The sequence below is a fragment of the Lemur catta genome, chromosome 1 (assembly GCF_020740605.2).
Source record: "Lemur catta isolate mLemCat1 chromosome 1, mLemCat1.pri, whole genome shotgun sequence".
NCBI classification, from domain to species: domain Eukaryota; kingdom Metazoa; phylum Chordata; class Mammalia; order Primates; family Lemuridae; genus Lemur; species Lemur catta.
Genome location: NC_059128.1, coordinates 82,216,041 through 82,232,079, shown reverse-complemented (window position 1 = coordinate 82,232,079; position 16,039 = coordinate 82,216,041). Strand labels below are relative to the sequence as shown.

Sequence of the window (16,039 nt, the reverse complement as noted above, 5' to 3'; positions counted from 1 at the left end):
AATTATATTGTGGTATGTGGAAGAATGCCTTGCTCTGAGGAGACACATACTGAAGTATTTAGGGGTGATGTCTGCAATTAACTCTCAAACGGTTCAGGAAAAAAAGCAGAGAGAAAGATAAAGCAAATGTAGTAAAATGTTTACATGGCTCTGGGTGTAAGACTTATATATGTTCATTGCCTGTTCTTGCAACTTTTCTATATACATTTGAAATTTTGTCATAATCAAAAGTTGGAAAAAAATTTTAAGTGGTACATTAACAATCCATCTAGGCCAGGCGCGGTGGCTCACACCTGTAATCCTAGCACTCTGGGAGGCCGAGGCAGGTGGATTACTCGAGGTCAGGAGTTCAAGACCAGCCTCAGCAAGAGCGAGACCCCCGTCTCTACTAAAACTAGAAAGAAATTATCTGGCCAACTAAAATATATATATAGAAAAAAATTAGCCGGGTATGGTGGCGCATGCCTGTAGTTCCAGCTACTGGGAAGGTTGAGGCAGTAGGATCGCCTAAGCCCAGGAGGTTGCTATGAGCTAGGCTAACGCCACAGCACTCACTCTAGCCTGGGCTCAAAAAAAAAAAAAAAATCCATCTAATTGTGTGTATGTGTGTGAGACAGATTTCATAGTTAACAAGTAACAATGTTATCCCAAAAAATTAAAGCAAATCAAAGAAAACTCCTAAATATAAAGGCATTCTGCATTAAAACATAGGTTTCTATTAATTATTCCTATTCTTTTAAATTTTTCTGATACTTTTGCTTTACCAAATTTTTTGCTTTATAACCAAATTTAACCATAGCAATTGTATTTGAAGAATTAAAATATTTGTAAAATATGACAAGAATTAAAATAGTTTGTCATGAAAATAAATATTAACATAAATACAAATAAAATCATAAAAATTAAAAAGAGCACTTTCATCTCTTGACAGTGTGAAGTTCTTCACAACATATACAGTTCTGATTGCTTGAATGTCTGCATATATTTTATAAAGTATTAACACAATTTTATAAGAAGAAACAATCTGATATTCTCCAGATGCCCTTGTAACCAGAGGACTCATGACCAATTTTACCTTCCCTGTAACTTACTTAAATTATAGGAGATTATGGGCTCTGGTGACCACACATAAAGTTCCACAGAGTCCTACTTCCACTTGATTTAAAAAAACACAGTCAAAACGAACAACAGGTTAATAGCCTAGAATGTCTTCGTATGTGGGACGTTATCCAAGATCTCTGAGACAATTGTATTTTATATGTATGCTTAGAAGAATTAAACCAGCGTACTAGTCAAAGAGTAACCTGGGTGGTACTCGTTAAAATCTATCATTTGAAAGTGATACCAAAAAAAGCCAACCTTCTCCTGTGTTATCCTAGTAAGAACAGACTGGTGCTGACAGAAACAGCATAATCTGGGTTGCTAGAAGATGGATTTTATAAACTTTCCCTGTTCCTTATAAGAAATGAAATGAAATGGGACCCCAGTCCTGTTTCCACTATTGCCCTAAGAAGTTATGATGTTTCATGGGAAATAGTTTAATTACAGATAAAGACTTTCCCAGGGTAACATGTCCAGTTGCCAACCTGACAGTGTGAATAGTCTACACATGTGAAAGGAAATTTTAGCAAATGTTAACTTTGTCGGTCAGACACCAGAAAACAACTTCTTCTTACTCTGAAGGGTTTATTCTTTAAAATATTTATTTTTAAAGAAAATTTACAAGAAAAACAATGGGAACTCTGGCTTTTATATTAGTCTTTTCAGTCATTTATTGTGGGATCTCTTGTCATTTAACAGTGACATTTTCTCTAGTTATAACTAGAGAAATATGATAAAGTTGTGAGATAAGGGAAAAAGCATAAATTATGTCACACTGGATAACAGAATTAGATTTGATCATTAAAAATTAGGTAACTCAAGGCCATTGGTAGTATTTACACACCTAACTCCAACCAGTGTCAAAAGTCTGGGACTTTTGACAGCTCCAGAAGAGTAGCTTCACAATCCAGTATTTTATAGAAAGGTAGAATCTTTAAAATACTAAGCAATGATTTTATTGAAAAACTTGATACACACAATTTTTCCTCTTTAATCACCCCCCCCCCCCGATGTTAATGCTATAGCCTAATAATGACCATCTTTGATTCCCTAGGCTGAGTGAAGGGAACAGCATTCCTGTCTCCAGTATTGAACTCCAATTAGAACTCCTATGAAAACTGAGAAAGGAAACATGAGAAAGCAAAGTATGGAAATCCACTAGAAGATCCCAGTCTAGAAACATAGAAGGCTGCCAGTCCCACTGACTCTGCTTTCACCTAACCTCAAACATTCCACAGAAAGGAGAGAGAAGCCCACCACCACCAGAGCCTTGGGGTATCTCACTCTGTCATGGGGTCTGAACTGGCAAGACGGCACCAGATCAGGAGAATCAAGAGGACTACATCTAAGGAATATTCCCAGTCCCCTCAAGAGGAAAACTTTGCAAACCAGGCAGGTGGGCATTATCAAAGAAGAAAGGCTCAAAATAGCTAATAGTTAAATGTTTAATAATACACATCAACTTAAATGTCACTTCCTACATCTTCATGTTATTAGCTGCTCACAATAATACTCAATTTTACCAAAAAATGGTGACTGTTTTAATTGGTAATATTTTCTCTTCCAAACTTTTCTTACTTTCTTTGTTTTAATCATATAATCTAAAGTAGCCTTTCTGCAAGTCATTCTCCTTCATAGCTAGGCTTCATTCTCCTTATATAAATTAACCCTTTGCCCATTTACTTGTTTCTTTTTTTTTTTTTTTTTTTTTTTTTTTTGAGACAGAGTCTCACTTTGTTGCCCAGGATAGAGTGAGTGCCGTGGCATCAGCCTAGCTCACAGCAACCTCAAACTCCTGGGCTTAAGCGATCCTACTGCCTCAGCCTCCCGAGTAGCTGGGACTACAGGCATGCGCCACCATGCCCGGCTAATTTTTTCTATATATATTTTTAGTTGGCCAGATAATTTATTTCTATTTTCAGTAGAGACGGGGTCTTGCTCAGGCTGGTCTCGAACTCCTGACCTCGAGCAATCCACCCGCCTCGGCCTCCCACAGGGCTAGGATTACAGGCGTGAGCCACCGCGCCCGGCCTTACTTGTTTCTTTTATCTGACTCCCCCATCCAGATTCTTACTACCCTAGCTCAATTCTAGTAACAGTGCCTGCTTCAACAAACATTGTTGAATAAAGGAATGAAAAGTAAGGTTCTGGCCAGGTGTAATGGCTCACGTCTGTAATCCTAGCACTTTGGGATGCTAAGACAGGAGGATTGCTTGAGGTCAGGAGTTCGAGACCAGCCTGAGCAAGAGCAAGACCCAGTCTCTACTAAAAATAGAAAAAATTAGCTGGGTGTGGTGGCTACTCGGGAGGGTGAGGTGGGAGGATCACTTGAGCCCAGAAGTTTGAAGTTGCAATGAGCTATGATCACACCACTGCATTCTAGCCAGGGCAACACAGTGAGATGCCATCTCAAAAAAAAAAAAAAAGTTAAAGTTCTTTTTACTATCCTAATCGATTTGGGGTTCATGGTACCCCTGGATCTCAGGATTAGAAGGAAAATAAACTAGTGTAATCATTTTCAGTAACCAAGAATGCCTCACCTACAGAGAAAATCTACCTAGTCATAACTGAAAAGATAATTATAGATTGTTATCATCATGATCATTACAATGTGGTGATGATGACAATAATGATCATTATAACTTATTAAGAGTTAGGCCTTATATGTAATTAATCCTTACAAAAAGGTTATTCAGTAAATATTATCATCCCAATTTTACAGACAAAGAAACAGGTTCAGAGAGACTAAGTAATGTGCCCAAGGTCACGCAGCTCTTGAAGGAATGCGCTAGGAGTCCAAGGTATGGTCAACTCCAGAGGCCCTGTTCTTCCCAGAATACCATGCTATTGATTGCTAAACTAAAATCATCTCCTTTTAATTCCATCCTTCAGTCTTTATGATAAAGCCAAGTTGCTTTCCTGTCACCTAGTCCCCTACCAATTCTGCCACTTTTAAAATTAAGAAGCTATATTCATTCATTAGTCCAAATTCTAAATAATCTCCAATAGTACTTCTAAAACATCCAGTATATTCAGCAGTAACCGAGGAAAAATTAATATGTAAAATATTTCTTTTCCTTGATCATTCATTTTGGGAATATCTAGATAAAATATTAATTATTTTCATCTGTCTGAATTATTCACTAGGCAGTAGTAAATCATGTAGGTACTGGCTTCACTAAAATCATCCATAAATGTATTTATTTTCTAGTTTCACTCCTTAGCATTATCACGTAGGATTTGACCCCTATCTCTTGTTTTCATAGTCATCAAAGGCCTTAGAAAACACTTCCTAATCTGAAAAAAAAATTAATACTTATAAATTGAATGTGTTCTTAAGAGAGGAAGCTACTAAAAATTTAACAGGAAAAAATCCTCAAAAGAGAAAACAAAAATTATGTCTATAAAGACTAACCCTAAAAATTAAATTTGAAAAACACGGAAACTTGAGAAATGAGACTTTCTTATCAGTTTTTATTATATTTTTCTAAGATAGTAGATTAAACTCAATCATCAATCACTTCAAGAGGTGTGGGTATTTGCAAATTAGGTCAACACACTTAGCTTAATTGCAGGAAATCTGTTGTGCAGCTTTGAAATGCTTCACAATGATTTATAGTACATTTGAACTGTCCTTAAAGCTATGGGAAGCTGAGTTTCACTCTCAGTCCTCACCCTCACTTTTTCTTTTTTGTTCTTTTCTTTTTCTTTTCCTTTTCTTACTTATTCATTTATTTTAATTAAAACTAAGAGCATACTACTCAGAAGTAAAAACACGTATGGGCAATTCAAGTGTTTGGTTACCCCAGTCTCCATCTAGTGGGCACTGAGATTATAAAGTTTAATTTATCCAATAAATTCCTGGTTGTTATGTTTATTAAGCAAATTAAATGTGAGCAAGATGAACAGAAGAAAGGCAGCAGGTATTTTCCTGGGGAGGGAACTCCCAATGAGGAATACCAGGAGTCATGTTACATCATTACACTATAACAAGTACCTAAACCCACAGAGTTCCAATTTTGTTAAAATTTGGATCTGGCTTTCCAGTGTTTTTTGTTCTGGTTTGGTTTGCTTCCCATAATGATTTTCTGGTCACTAGGATCTAGAATCTTGAAAAATCTATTAGAATATTTAGATATAAACATGAATACAATTGTTATTATACAACTCTTCAAAAAAATTACAGTTTTAAGAACTGTTTTACGGGCCAGGCGTGGTGGTTCAGGCCTGTAATCTCAGCTTTTTAGGAGCTGAGGCGGGAGGCTCACTGGAGCCCAGGAGTTCAAGACCACCATGGACAATATAGCGAGACCCAGTAGCTACAAAAAAATTTTTTAAATCAACCAAGTATGGTGGTACACACCTGTAGGCCTAGCTACTGGGAGGCTGAGGCAAGAGTATGCTTTGACTTGAGGAGTTCAAATTACAATGAGCTGTGATCTTGCCACTGTACTTCAGGTGGCATGACAGAATGAGACCGTGTCTCTAAAAACAAAACGAAACAGAAAAAAGAATTGCTTTACCTCTGAGTTCACAGAATCTTAGTGCTAAAAGGAACCTCAAAGATTTAGTAGTCTAAACTTGCTTATTTTATTCAATACTAAGGAGGAAACTGAGACCTAGAGACAGTAAGAGACTTCCCCTCCATTATAAAACAGGAGAATAATAGAGCCAGAATTCAAACCAGATCTGTTTTTCAGCCCCAAACATTTTCATAGTAGAAATAAATGCATCCTCCAAGGAAAAGATACTGCTTTCTTTGGAGCAAGGTATTTGTTTTATGATTTTCTTTAATTTATCTAATAATAATTGGGGGAAATGGCTGTTTTACAGATGATGCTGGTGATAATAATTCACTAATTTCATTCAATCCAATTAATTGCCTCCTTTATGCCAGGCATTGTAAAGATGCTCATAAGAAAGTGATACAATAATCTCTTTCTTCAGGGAGAGAAGTTTTTAAGGTTATTTACTGTGTGCCAGACTGGCTGGCCTTATTTTATTCTTAACAAATGTATATGTCCTTCGAGATTAAAAGGTCATCACCACTGTCAATTACCAGTTGCTTACCCAAGCTCTGGAAGGGCTAAATGAATCTGAGCCCATCCACCCAACGGCTGTGCCTCCCAGTTTTGTGTAGTTGTTAATGCTGATGAGGTTTGGTGTTTTTAGGCCCTAAGGGGAGATGGAGGCAACATTAACATATTATATAATAAAAGTAAAATCTTCCATATCCCTTTGATCCATCATAGAGTCCAGAGTCCCAAGTAAACAATGCTATAGCTAGGCTCCAAGAAGTCTCTGAGAGGCAGGATTCTGTTCTAAGAAGCTCACAGTAGTATTATACCTTATTTTACAGAGTTAAGTGGCCTAGCACACGGATCATGGTAAAGTTCTTTGAAATTTTCCAAGTCCTAAACATATGCTAAGTTGCATTATTCATGATGCAAAAGTTTATATCATATTATATAAATGCTATTAGAAAAATATTCCTGCTTACAGTACAAAGTCAGTTTTGGTTCCTCTTAGTAAGCTTCTAAAGATACAAGGCCAAACATATGGTAGACCAGAGAGCTCTGGTGTCCACTTAATGGAGAAGGTGGCTTATTCCTGAGAGGTCCTATGTAAAACCCTTGAGTCCATCAGGCTCTTTTGTGTCCAAGTACTTTACTTCAAAACATAACGAAAGGCTGTAGAGTATTTTCAACTCAAGGAAAATAAAATTGGATGCATATACAATAATCCCATCCTAGATGTGCTTAAATATGATTGAAGTGACTTTTGCTTCAGAATTATCAGTTTAAGAGAAGATATACAGAAAATTGGTTTGAGTAGGAGTAGATATTTGTAACACATAATAGATCAGTGGTTAACATATAAACAGTTTTTATAAAGTAATAAGAAGATAATTAATAAATACTCCAGGAGAAAATGAGCTAAGTAAATACAAAGCCAAATCGAAAAATAAAAGACATGGAAAAGATGTTTAGGCCGGGTGCGGTGGCTCACATCTGTAATCCCAGCACTCTGGGAGGCCGAGGCAGGAGAATTGCTTGAGGTCAGGAGTTTGAGACCACCCTGAGCAAGAGCGAGACCCCGTCTCTACTAAAAACAGAAAGAAATTATATGGACAGCTAAAAATATATACAGAAAAAATTAGCCGGACATGGTGGCACATGCCTGTAGTCCCAGCTACTCGAGAGGCTGAGGCAGGAGGATCGCTTGAGCCCAGGAGTTTGAGGGTGCTGTGAGCTAGGCTGACGCCACGGCACTCACTCTAGCCCGGGCAACAGAGTGAGACTCTGTTTAAAAAAAAAAAAAAAAAAGACTTGTGATTTTTTAATTAAAAAAAAAAAAGAAAAGATGTTTAAACTATGTAATAATCAAAGACATACCCATGACAACATCAGATTGGAAAAGATTAAAAAGATTGATAGTCCATTAGTAGTGGGGAAATGGATCCTCTCATGCAATCTTGCTGCATGTTGGCTGGGAAAATCTTTCTAGATGGCAAGTTGGCATTGTATTTCAACAGTTAAAAAGGGAATATCCTTTAACTCAACAACTTTATATCCCAGAATTTATGCTAAGGAAAGAACTAAACAAGTGTATAAATAACTGTATATAAGAATATTCACCAGAGCCTTTTTTATAATAGTGGAAAATTGGAAACAACCTAAATTTCCACCATAGAGGTCTAGTTAAATAAATTACAGTATATCCTTACAAAGAAATAGTATTAAGACTAATGTCATGAAAAACTCTGAAACAACTAAAATGTCCAGTAATAGTGCTAAATGAATTATAATATGACCATGTATTTAAAAACAAGGTAGTAGGCTGGGCGCGTTGGCTCACGCCTGTAATCCTAGCACTCTGGGAGGCTGAGGCAGGAGGATTGCTCGAGGTCAGGAGTTCGAGACCAGCCTGAGCAAGAGCGAGACTCTGTCTCTACTAAAAATAGAAAGAAATTATATGGACAGCTAAAAATACATATAGAAAAAATTAGCCGGGCATGGTGGCGCATCCCCATAATCCCAGCTACTCGGGAGGCTGAGGCAGGAAGATTGCTTGAGCCCAGGAGTTTGAGGTTGCTTTGAGTGAGGCTGATGCCATGGCACTCTAGCCTGGGCAACAGAGTGAGACTCTGTCTTAAATAAATAAATAAATAAATAAATAAATAAAATAATAAAAATAAATAAAAAATAAAAACAAGGTAGCCATTAAAGAGAATTCAGTAAATGCATATGTGCTGACATGGAATGATTCTCAATTTATTATTACATTATGCAATATGGTATAATTGCATTATACCACCAGTAACAATGTGGCTGGGTAGAGAAGCATCTATTTTGGATCAAGCACATCTGAGCTGTACTCCAGACAACTCCATTCACAAATGAGTTGTCTTTGGTCATATTTTATAAATTCTCTGAGCTTTAGTATTTTCTTTTGCAAAATTGGAATAATGATAAAATTTATTTATAAAACTACCACTAAGTTAGAGATGACGTGTATAAAACATCTAGGTGCTTAATAGCAATGAAAAAAAAGCATCTTTTGCTCTCATGTAAATTCTAACATAAAACCATAAGGTCATATTTTCCAGTAGTAACCCCCAAATCTTTGTGTCTCCAAAACTGCAATACATTCCTTAAACAGTATCCATTCATTAACCTTTTCCCTTTGAATCACTTTGTCCTATACACTACATGATTTGGCTCTCTACTCTTCCTGTGACCACCAATACACTCACAAAACTTCACACAGTTACAGAAATTTCCCTAACTACTAATTTATTTTCCTACCTTACCTATTTTCTTGCTAAACTCTTTCTCTAAATTTTTCCAAAATCTCCTATCAGGAAGGTCAGAGACCTGGAGGTGTTGCGCCAATTTAACTGATTCAGCCCTGTGAACTTAAAGTACAAGCTACTCTCACTCTCATTTTAGAAACAGAAACTGAGGCATAGGGAGGTTAGCACAAGTAAAGAACAAATTGATCACAGAGGGGACCAGGTCTAGATAGTCCTTCACTGTCCTTCCTACTCTATCAAATACTAGTTTGGGGGTCAGCATAGGCAACTATTGGCCAGGATGAATACCATTAACTCTGTGAAACATGAATGCATGGAAAGAGATGATGAACACTTCTAAATTGGGTGGGGGTATTATTTATCTTTTAACTATTTTTGATGCACACAATAAATATAGTAGGTAAAGGCTATGCACATATGTGGTGTACTTAATATCACCTGCATTTTTCCAGTTAATTCTTTAAATACTGTATAATATTTAACTTATTGCTGAGTACAAGTCAAAGTGCAGAGGCATTGAAACACAGAGACCTACTAATGATAAGGATCTAAGGATCACAACAAAATTTCAAAACACAACCAGACATACATATGAATTTGCAGCAATAGTGGTTTCATTTGAAGCGGCTGGAAACAGTGACCCATATTCTCCACCCTGCTGTTTCCCAATTAGTCTTGTTTGCCTTTGTTTATGCTAAAGGTAAATGTGTATTCAGCCTAGAAAAGGAAATGGAAATAAAACAGAGGTTACCTAAGCAATCCCTGCAAAGCAAGGCTTCTAATCTGCAATCAAAGAGCTTAGTCACATCACCCAAGTGAATCCAAACTACTCAAAATCATTAAATAAATGATTCAGTCTCCAATCCTACCCCTAAAAAAGAATACAACAAGAGATAACAAACACCATCCTACATAAGTGAAAGAAACTTGGTTCTTTTTTAAGTGATAAAACTATGTGAATGGTTTTGTATTTACACTATTAACTTAAAATTTCAGACATATTTAAATGCTGGCCACCCAGGGTAACACGAAAGCTTCCTGGTTTTTGTAACAGTGAGCACATGGCTTCAGTCCACGTTCAACACTTAATTAAGAGATTCTTTTCAAAGATTGTATTCTGGATTTACCATCTTCTTAGAGGTTGTACTGCTGCAGTTCATTAGCAGTCAACATCTGGCTGGAATGTTTTAACCTACTATTTTCTTTAACCACTATATGGATGAGGTTTTTGTTATTCTAAGCAGCAAACTGAAACAATGTCCTCGTATAGACTTCTAAACATAATAATTAGTGACAGTGCAAATTGGTTTCTGATTTTTTTATACTATGTAACAAACTGCTATTAAAACATTCAAATAATAGTTTAAACCTTTGTATTAATATAATTGTGAGATCCTTTTCATTTTATAATGTAGACATGTCTTTACTTTTTAAGCACAAGGTATCATTCTGAAGGCCAAAAAATATTTCACTTAAATGTAACTATATGCAAAGAAAAATATAGCCTGAACTTTCTAAAAGAAAGAGCCCTTATAAACTCAGCAGAGTGAGATCTTGGACATATTTGGCACAGAACTTTGAACATTCCACTTACGCTGCTTCTGAACCTTAGAGGTCTCCAGCACAGTATGGATTTCAAACTTCAAAAATACTCCTCCGAAAAGAGTATCAACTCACATCTATATATTTGCCCCTGAAATTAAGTTAACTAAATCTGTTCAGGGACCTAAGCAACCAGAAAACATCCCTGTAGTCAAATAAGTTTTTAAAAGGAATTTCATGAGGCTGCATAGGAATTTCCAGGCCTCGGCTGACACATATTTATAAGTCTGGCTCAGAGAGCTGTTATGATACACTTATGGGTTCATTCTGCCTGAAATGCCCATGGGCCCTTCCCAGTGCTTTGTTTCAAGACACAGTCTTCCCTTCCTTTAAAATTTTCTTACAACTCACCATTTACTTAAAATCTGCCCTGTTTAACTTCACCAAGGAGTCATTATTTCCATCCTATTCTCCATTTACATATAACACACTTCATGCCTTGTATGAGATGGATGCTCAATTAATAAATCTTCGGTTAGTATTCCACTGTGTACATTTAAGCTCCACAAAGGCATTGTCATTTTTTTTAATTTTTTCTTTTTCATTTCTTTTCTTTCTTTTTTTAATTGTTTTCTCCCTTGCCAGTGTGGGGGCTACAGAACAATAATACTCTCAGTTGAAAGAACGTAATCCATGTAAATCACATCTTCCCATCCCCAGTTCACAGCCCTCCAAAATACAATCAGAATGAGAGCCAAAGAAGACTCCACACAGCATGGCCCTGACCACCACTCTCTGCCTGTCTCTCACCACACCACAGCCACAAGGGCTATTCCTGGAATGCGACAAAGTCACTTTCACCTTAGGGCTTTTGCACTTCCTGTTCCCTCTCTCTCCCTTCTCAGCTCTCTCCCTCAGATCTCTGCTCCAATGTCCCCTCCTTGGAGAGGACTTCTCCTAACTCCCTAGCTAAAATAGAAGATTCCCGTTACTATTGCCTATTTTTATTATTAATACAACATATATTTATTTGTATAGCTGTTCTTTGTCTATCTCCTACCATTGCCACCACTACCAGCATGGAAATTCCATGAAAGCAGGGGCTTCACTGATTTTGTTGACAGTTGTATCTCTGGTGCCTAGAACAATGCCTGGCACATAGTAGGTGTTCAACAAATGCCACCGAATCACTGCTTCAAAGACTTAGGATAGGAAGTTTATACTGTAGCTGAAAAGCCTATCTTCTCTGGGAAGCAATCCCTCACAAACTCAGTGTTATTCCTGTTATTCTGGGCTTCCCAATACTGAACAGGATTCTTGACACCAACTAAGAGCTTCCCCAGTTTCTTCAGCAGACCGCAACCCTTAAGGGAGGGTTTTATGCCTAATCTGTATTCTGGGTTACTCAGAATCACATGAATTGTGCTTCTGACAAAATGCCAAAGATAACCACATACCGAATCCTCCCCCCACCAACCCACTGCTCTCTGCTGGTCATTTCAACCTTCATCAACCAAGGTAATCGAGTTCCACTAAGACTTAGACTTCAGCATGGGGGATGCAGCTCAACCCTATACTCCTCTACTAGGCCCCCGAAACCCTCCAAAGTGGGTCTTTTGAACATCTCTTGCTCAGTCCACCATCTCATGAATTCAAAATCTACACCCCACCCTACCTCAGCAGAGGGAGGAATTTGTGGGTAGACACCAGCCTAACACACCTTACTACCCAATGCTAGATTTTAGAGTTGCAACCTGTTTCCCAAGTCAGCCAGCTAGCTCTAAGCTAAGATCCTTTGAAGGCATTTGGTCCTTCCTACTTGGCCTCCAAGGACAACTCCAAGGACAGATGGAAACTGGACACAAGTCTAGAGCAACTCAAATCCTAAGCTAACAAAATACAAACACGCCTTGCAGAGTACTTCAGCAGCTAATATTTTCCTGGTAGAATACTTCTTGATTTTTGATACTTAAACTTTATAGAATGTTTATCTCTTAATACAACACTTTTTGAAAAGTGTTTATGTAGGAAAAAATACATATTTACATCCTGAAACCTCCATACAACATAGTTAACAAAAGAGTGTTCAAAGTACTGGGACACCAGTTGTCAACAGAGAAGACACACAGGTATTACTATGTAAAGTAACTGCTTGTTAACAGCCATGGTAATTGTTTGATGGCCAAGAAAATTGGTTCAAGCATTTTCATCCTATTTCTGTGTTACTTACATAGAGAAAAACTGACTTTGCTTTTTGTAATACTGTAGGAAATTATTTAGAGATTTTGAGTTGAGGAATAATGCATTATACTTTTTCCTATTTAAAATAATAAGTAATGGGCTCCTGCTTAATGAATTTGTGAAGAACATCTGATTTTTTGGAATGGACTACTGCCATGAAATGAAAGATGCCTGTATTTTCTTGGATTCTTTCACCCAAAACGCATCAACAAGCCTCTTCCCAGGCTGTTCTGACTTGGTCACATTCCAGCCCCTCACCTGTTCTCAATCTCTAGCCCTCATTCATTGAATCCCTTCTTGCCTCTTCCTCTTCCAACTGTGGTCATCTACTGTGCCCCTCTTACTTTTCTTCCACTCACTTCTTCTCTCTATCCTTTTCTTTTTTACTTTCACCAAAGGGATATGTGTAGAAGATCAAATAGAAGTAAAAGGCTTACAGCAACAACAAAAGCAGTCCCTAACTCTCACCCTCTCATCCCTATCCCCAGTGCATTGAGCATAGAGGCAAACACTCTCGACTTTTTGCTCGTTTCAAATTACCAAATGTCAGTAAAATGTTATTGCCTGATTGTTCCATTTTAAACGTTATTTTACCTCTCTTATATCTACCTTTCCCCTACTCCCCCATCTTTCTTAATGAAGTTATGCCAAAAATTTTGTTTAAACCCATATTCAGTATGTTAATTACTGAGACTGTTGTTTACTTATGAGCCAAATACTGAAAAGTGATTGATTTCATTTCTGTTACAATTTTTTTTTGTTTTTCCTATGTTTAATAATTGCCCCATTTACTCCTTTACTTAGCTTTATTTATATATCTAGCCAAGCTTTCTCATTTCCTACAACAGTTCTGTGAAATCAGTCTGAATCCATTTTTTCACATGGTTGAACATGTCAGATTTATCAGGTTTTTTTTAGTGATAACATTTATGAGTTCCATTTTTCCCCTTACTCTCTTTATTTTAATCTGTGCTGTTTTCTAAGCTGCTGGATGTTATGGGTGTTATGTTGGGATGCCCCTTAACCAATGTCCTATAAATACCCAACTCCTCTCTCCTGTATTGAATTTCCCATTTCCTAGTTCGTATGTCATTTTCTTTCTTGGTTTACTCCTTAGTCTTCGTGGATAACATCCTCTAGACTTTGAGACTTTGCATGTTGAAAATGTTTTATTCTATCTTCACACTTGATGAATGCAGTTAAACAGATATTCCAAGCTAAAATTCATTCATATTTTAAGACATTATTCTATTGCCTTCTATCTTCCAATGCTGTTTTTGAGAAATTAGCTTTCATTCCTGATCATTTGATTGTGATCTCTTTCCCTTATTTCTTGTTCTATCAATCAGCTTTTAGCACCTTTTCTATTAACACTCAAATTCCAAATTTTCCAGATGGTATGCTTTTATTACGCCTTTTTCATTTATTATGTCAAAACCCAGTGAGCCCTTTCAATCTGAGAATTCACATTTTCACTTTGGAAGGATATTATTTTGTAAAAAATAACTGTCTAAGGACTGTTTTCTGTTTTTCCTTACTGGCTGGGTTTGAATTTCTAGAATTGATTCTTAAATTTTCCTATTTTTCTCTCTTTTATTTTCCTGTTCTTTTTTCCCCCTACTTTATCAGAGAATTCTTCCAATCCTTTTATTGAATTTTTTGTTTTGGCTATCATATTTTTAATATCCCAAAGCTCTATATTATTGTCTGCTCCTTTTTTTAAAATAACACTATTCTTTTTTCAAAGATTTAACATTTTCTTTTATCTCTCTGAGGACATCATATCTTCTTTGAAGCATTCTTCTGCTCTCAGCATTGTCTCTGTTTCCTCTCAGTTCCTGTTTTCTCTTTGCTTCTTTGTTTTTTGTTTGCTTGCTTCATCTTGAAGGCGTTCTTCCAAAATCTTATTATCCTTTAATGCCCTATCGTATTTAAGACTGAATCACTAAAAAGCTGATTAGAAGCTTTGTAAATGGGCTTCTAATAGAGTAGCTGGAGAATTTTTGTGGGAGGGGGTCACCAAATGTCAGTACCTATAGGTCTTTTTTCTAGGGTAGTTCAGTTTCCTCTGAGAAGGATCCTCCAGTATTCCTGATGGGAATCACCCCTGAAGGGTGATGAGGCTGCCAGCATGCAGGAGCTGACCAGAGGAAGGGAGCACTGCATTTCACTGTTCAGATGCAGAATGTCCTTTAATTCCCCAGTTTTCATTTCTATTTCTTGTCCTGTCTTTCTCAGTACTCACCATCCCCAAGTACAAACAATCTCTGGTTGTTTCTCCAGAGACTCTTGCAAAGGTCAGGGAAATGGTCCCAGGCTAAGAGAGGGCTTTGAGGGTCTAAACCTCATAAAGACTTTCAAATAAATCCCCACGTACCACCATGTTACCCGCTTTCTTCCTAAGGCTTTCCAGAGAGCTGTGGGATGAGTCAGCTTGCTTTCCATTTGCAACTCCCTCCACAGGCACTTCACTCTGACCTTTCTCCATGCTAAGTCATGCACCATTCCTCCACCTACTTTCCATCTTCGTATTTTGTGGTTTAGGGTTATTTATGTCACCTTGGCTTACCAAAGATGGAGCTTGTGCTTCCTTTTCTTATTTTTCTTGTTGTTTGGGAATGATTTTTGAGAAAAGAAGATTGAGTGAGGGACAGAGGAAAAAAGAGTAGGTACGTCTTTACTCTGACATCTTGAAACCAGAAGTCTTCAGCCTTTTCTTTTTCATAGGTCTTTTACCAGCCCATACTCTCTTCTACCAGTATCATTCTGATTCATAATTTCTGGTTTCTAGACTCTCTGGGTGACTAGCCACCTTGTTTTGCTGGTTTCAGACATTTAATTTATTAATGAACTAACAAGTTCCACATCTAGTTATCACATTCCGTCTGCAGTAATTGTTATCTGCAACTGAATGAAGTATACTGAATATAAAATAATTGGGAGGGGATTAGTCATCAATCTCTTGTGGACTTAGTGTCATTATCAAACAGGCTGGTTATAAGGCTGTTTGTCCCTCATCCCTCCATTCTCACACTTCTTGCTACCCCAGGAGGCTGACCCCTATGGACAACTCCCCTCATCCATTCCCACTCATTGCCATATTCACCTGTATCATTCTTTCTCTGCCTTGCTGCATTTCTGGAAGCCTTACTCTACAGCCACAGCTCCTAAAGCATATTGGCTTCTGGCTTCACAAGAGAATCAATACTTCCTAGTTGGTTAAATTGACCTTATCCACACCTCTGTAAATAGTCTCTTTCTTAAACTCTCTTCGGTTATACCCTAACATGGCATTTGTTTCCTACTGGGACACTAACTGATACATCAATAAAAAGAGGC

At 37.3% G+C, this 16,039-nt stretch overlaps 1 protein-coding gene across 6 annotated transcripts in view; it reads right to left on the bottom strand.

The window, feature by feature from the left end:
* The window catches only part of GALK2 (galactokinase 2), a 133,571-nt gene that overhangs the window by 64,629 nt on the left and 52,903 nt on the right, over positions 1 to 16,039 (bottom strand). For 3 of the 6 annotated variants that reach the window (XM_045528784.1, XM_045528775.1, XM_045528793.1), the window contains exon 6: positions 6,172 to 6,276. The exons of the other annotated variants lie outside the window; for them this stretch is intronic. In XM_045528784.1, the coding sequence (XP_045384740.1) occupies positions 6,172 to 6,276 (105 nt within the window). The remainder of the gene's footprint in view (positions 1 to 6,171; positions 6,277 to 16,039) is intronic. 6 annotated transcript variants of the gene reach the window in all.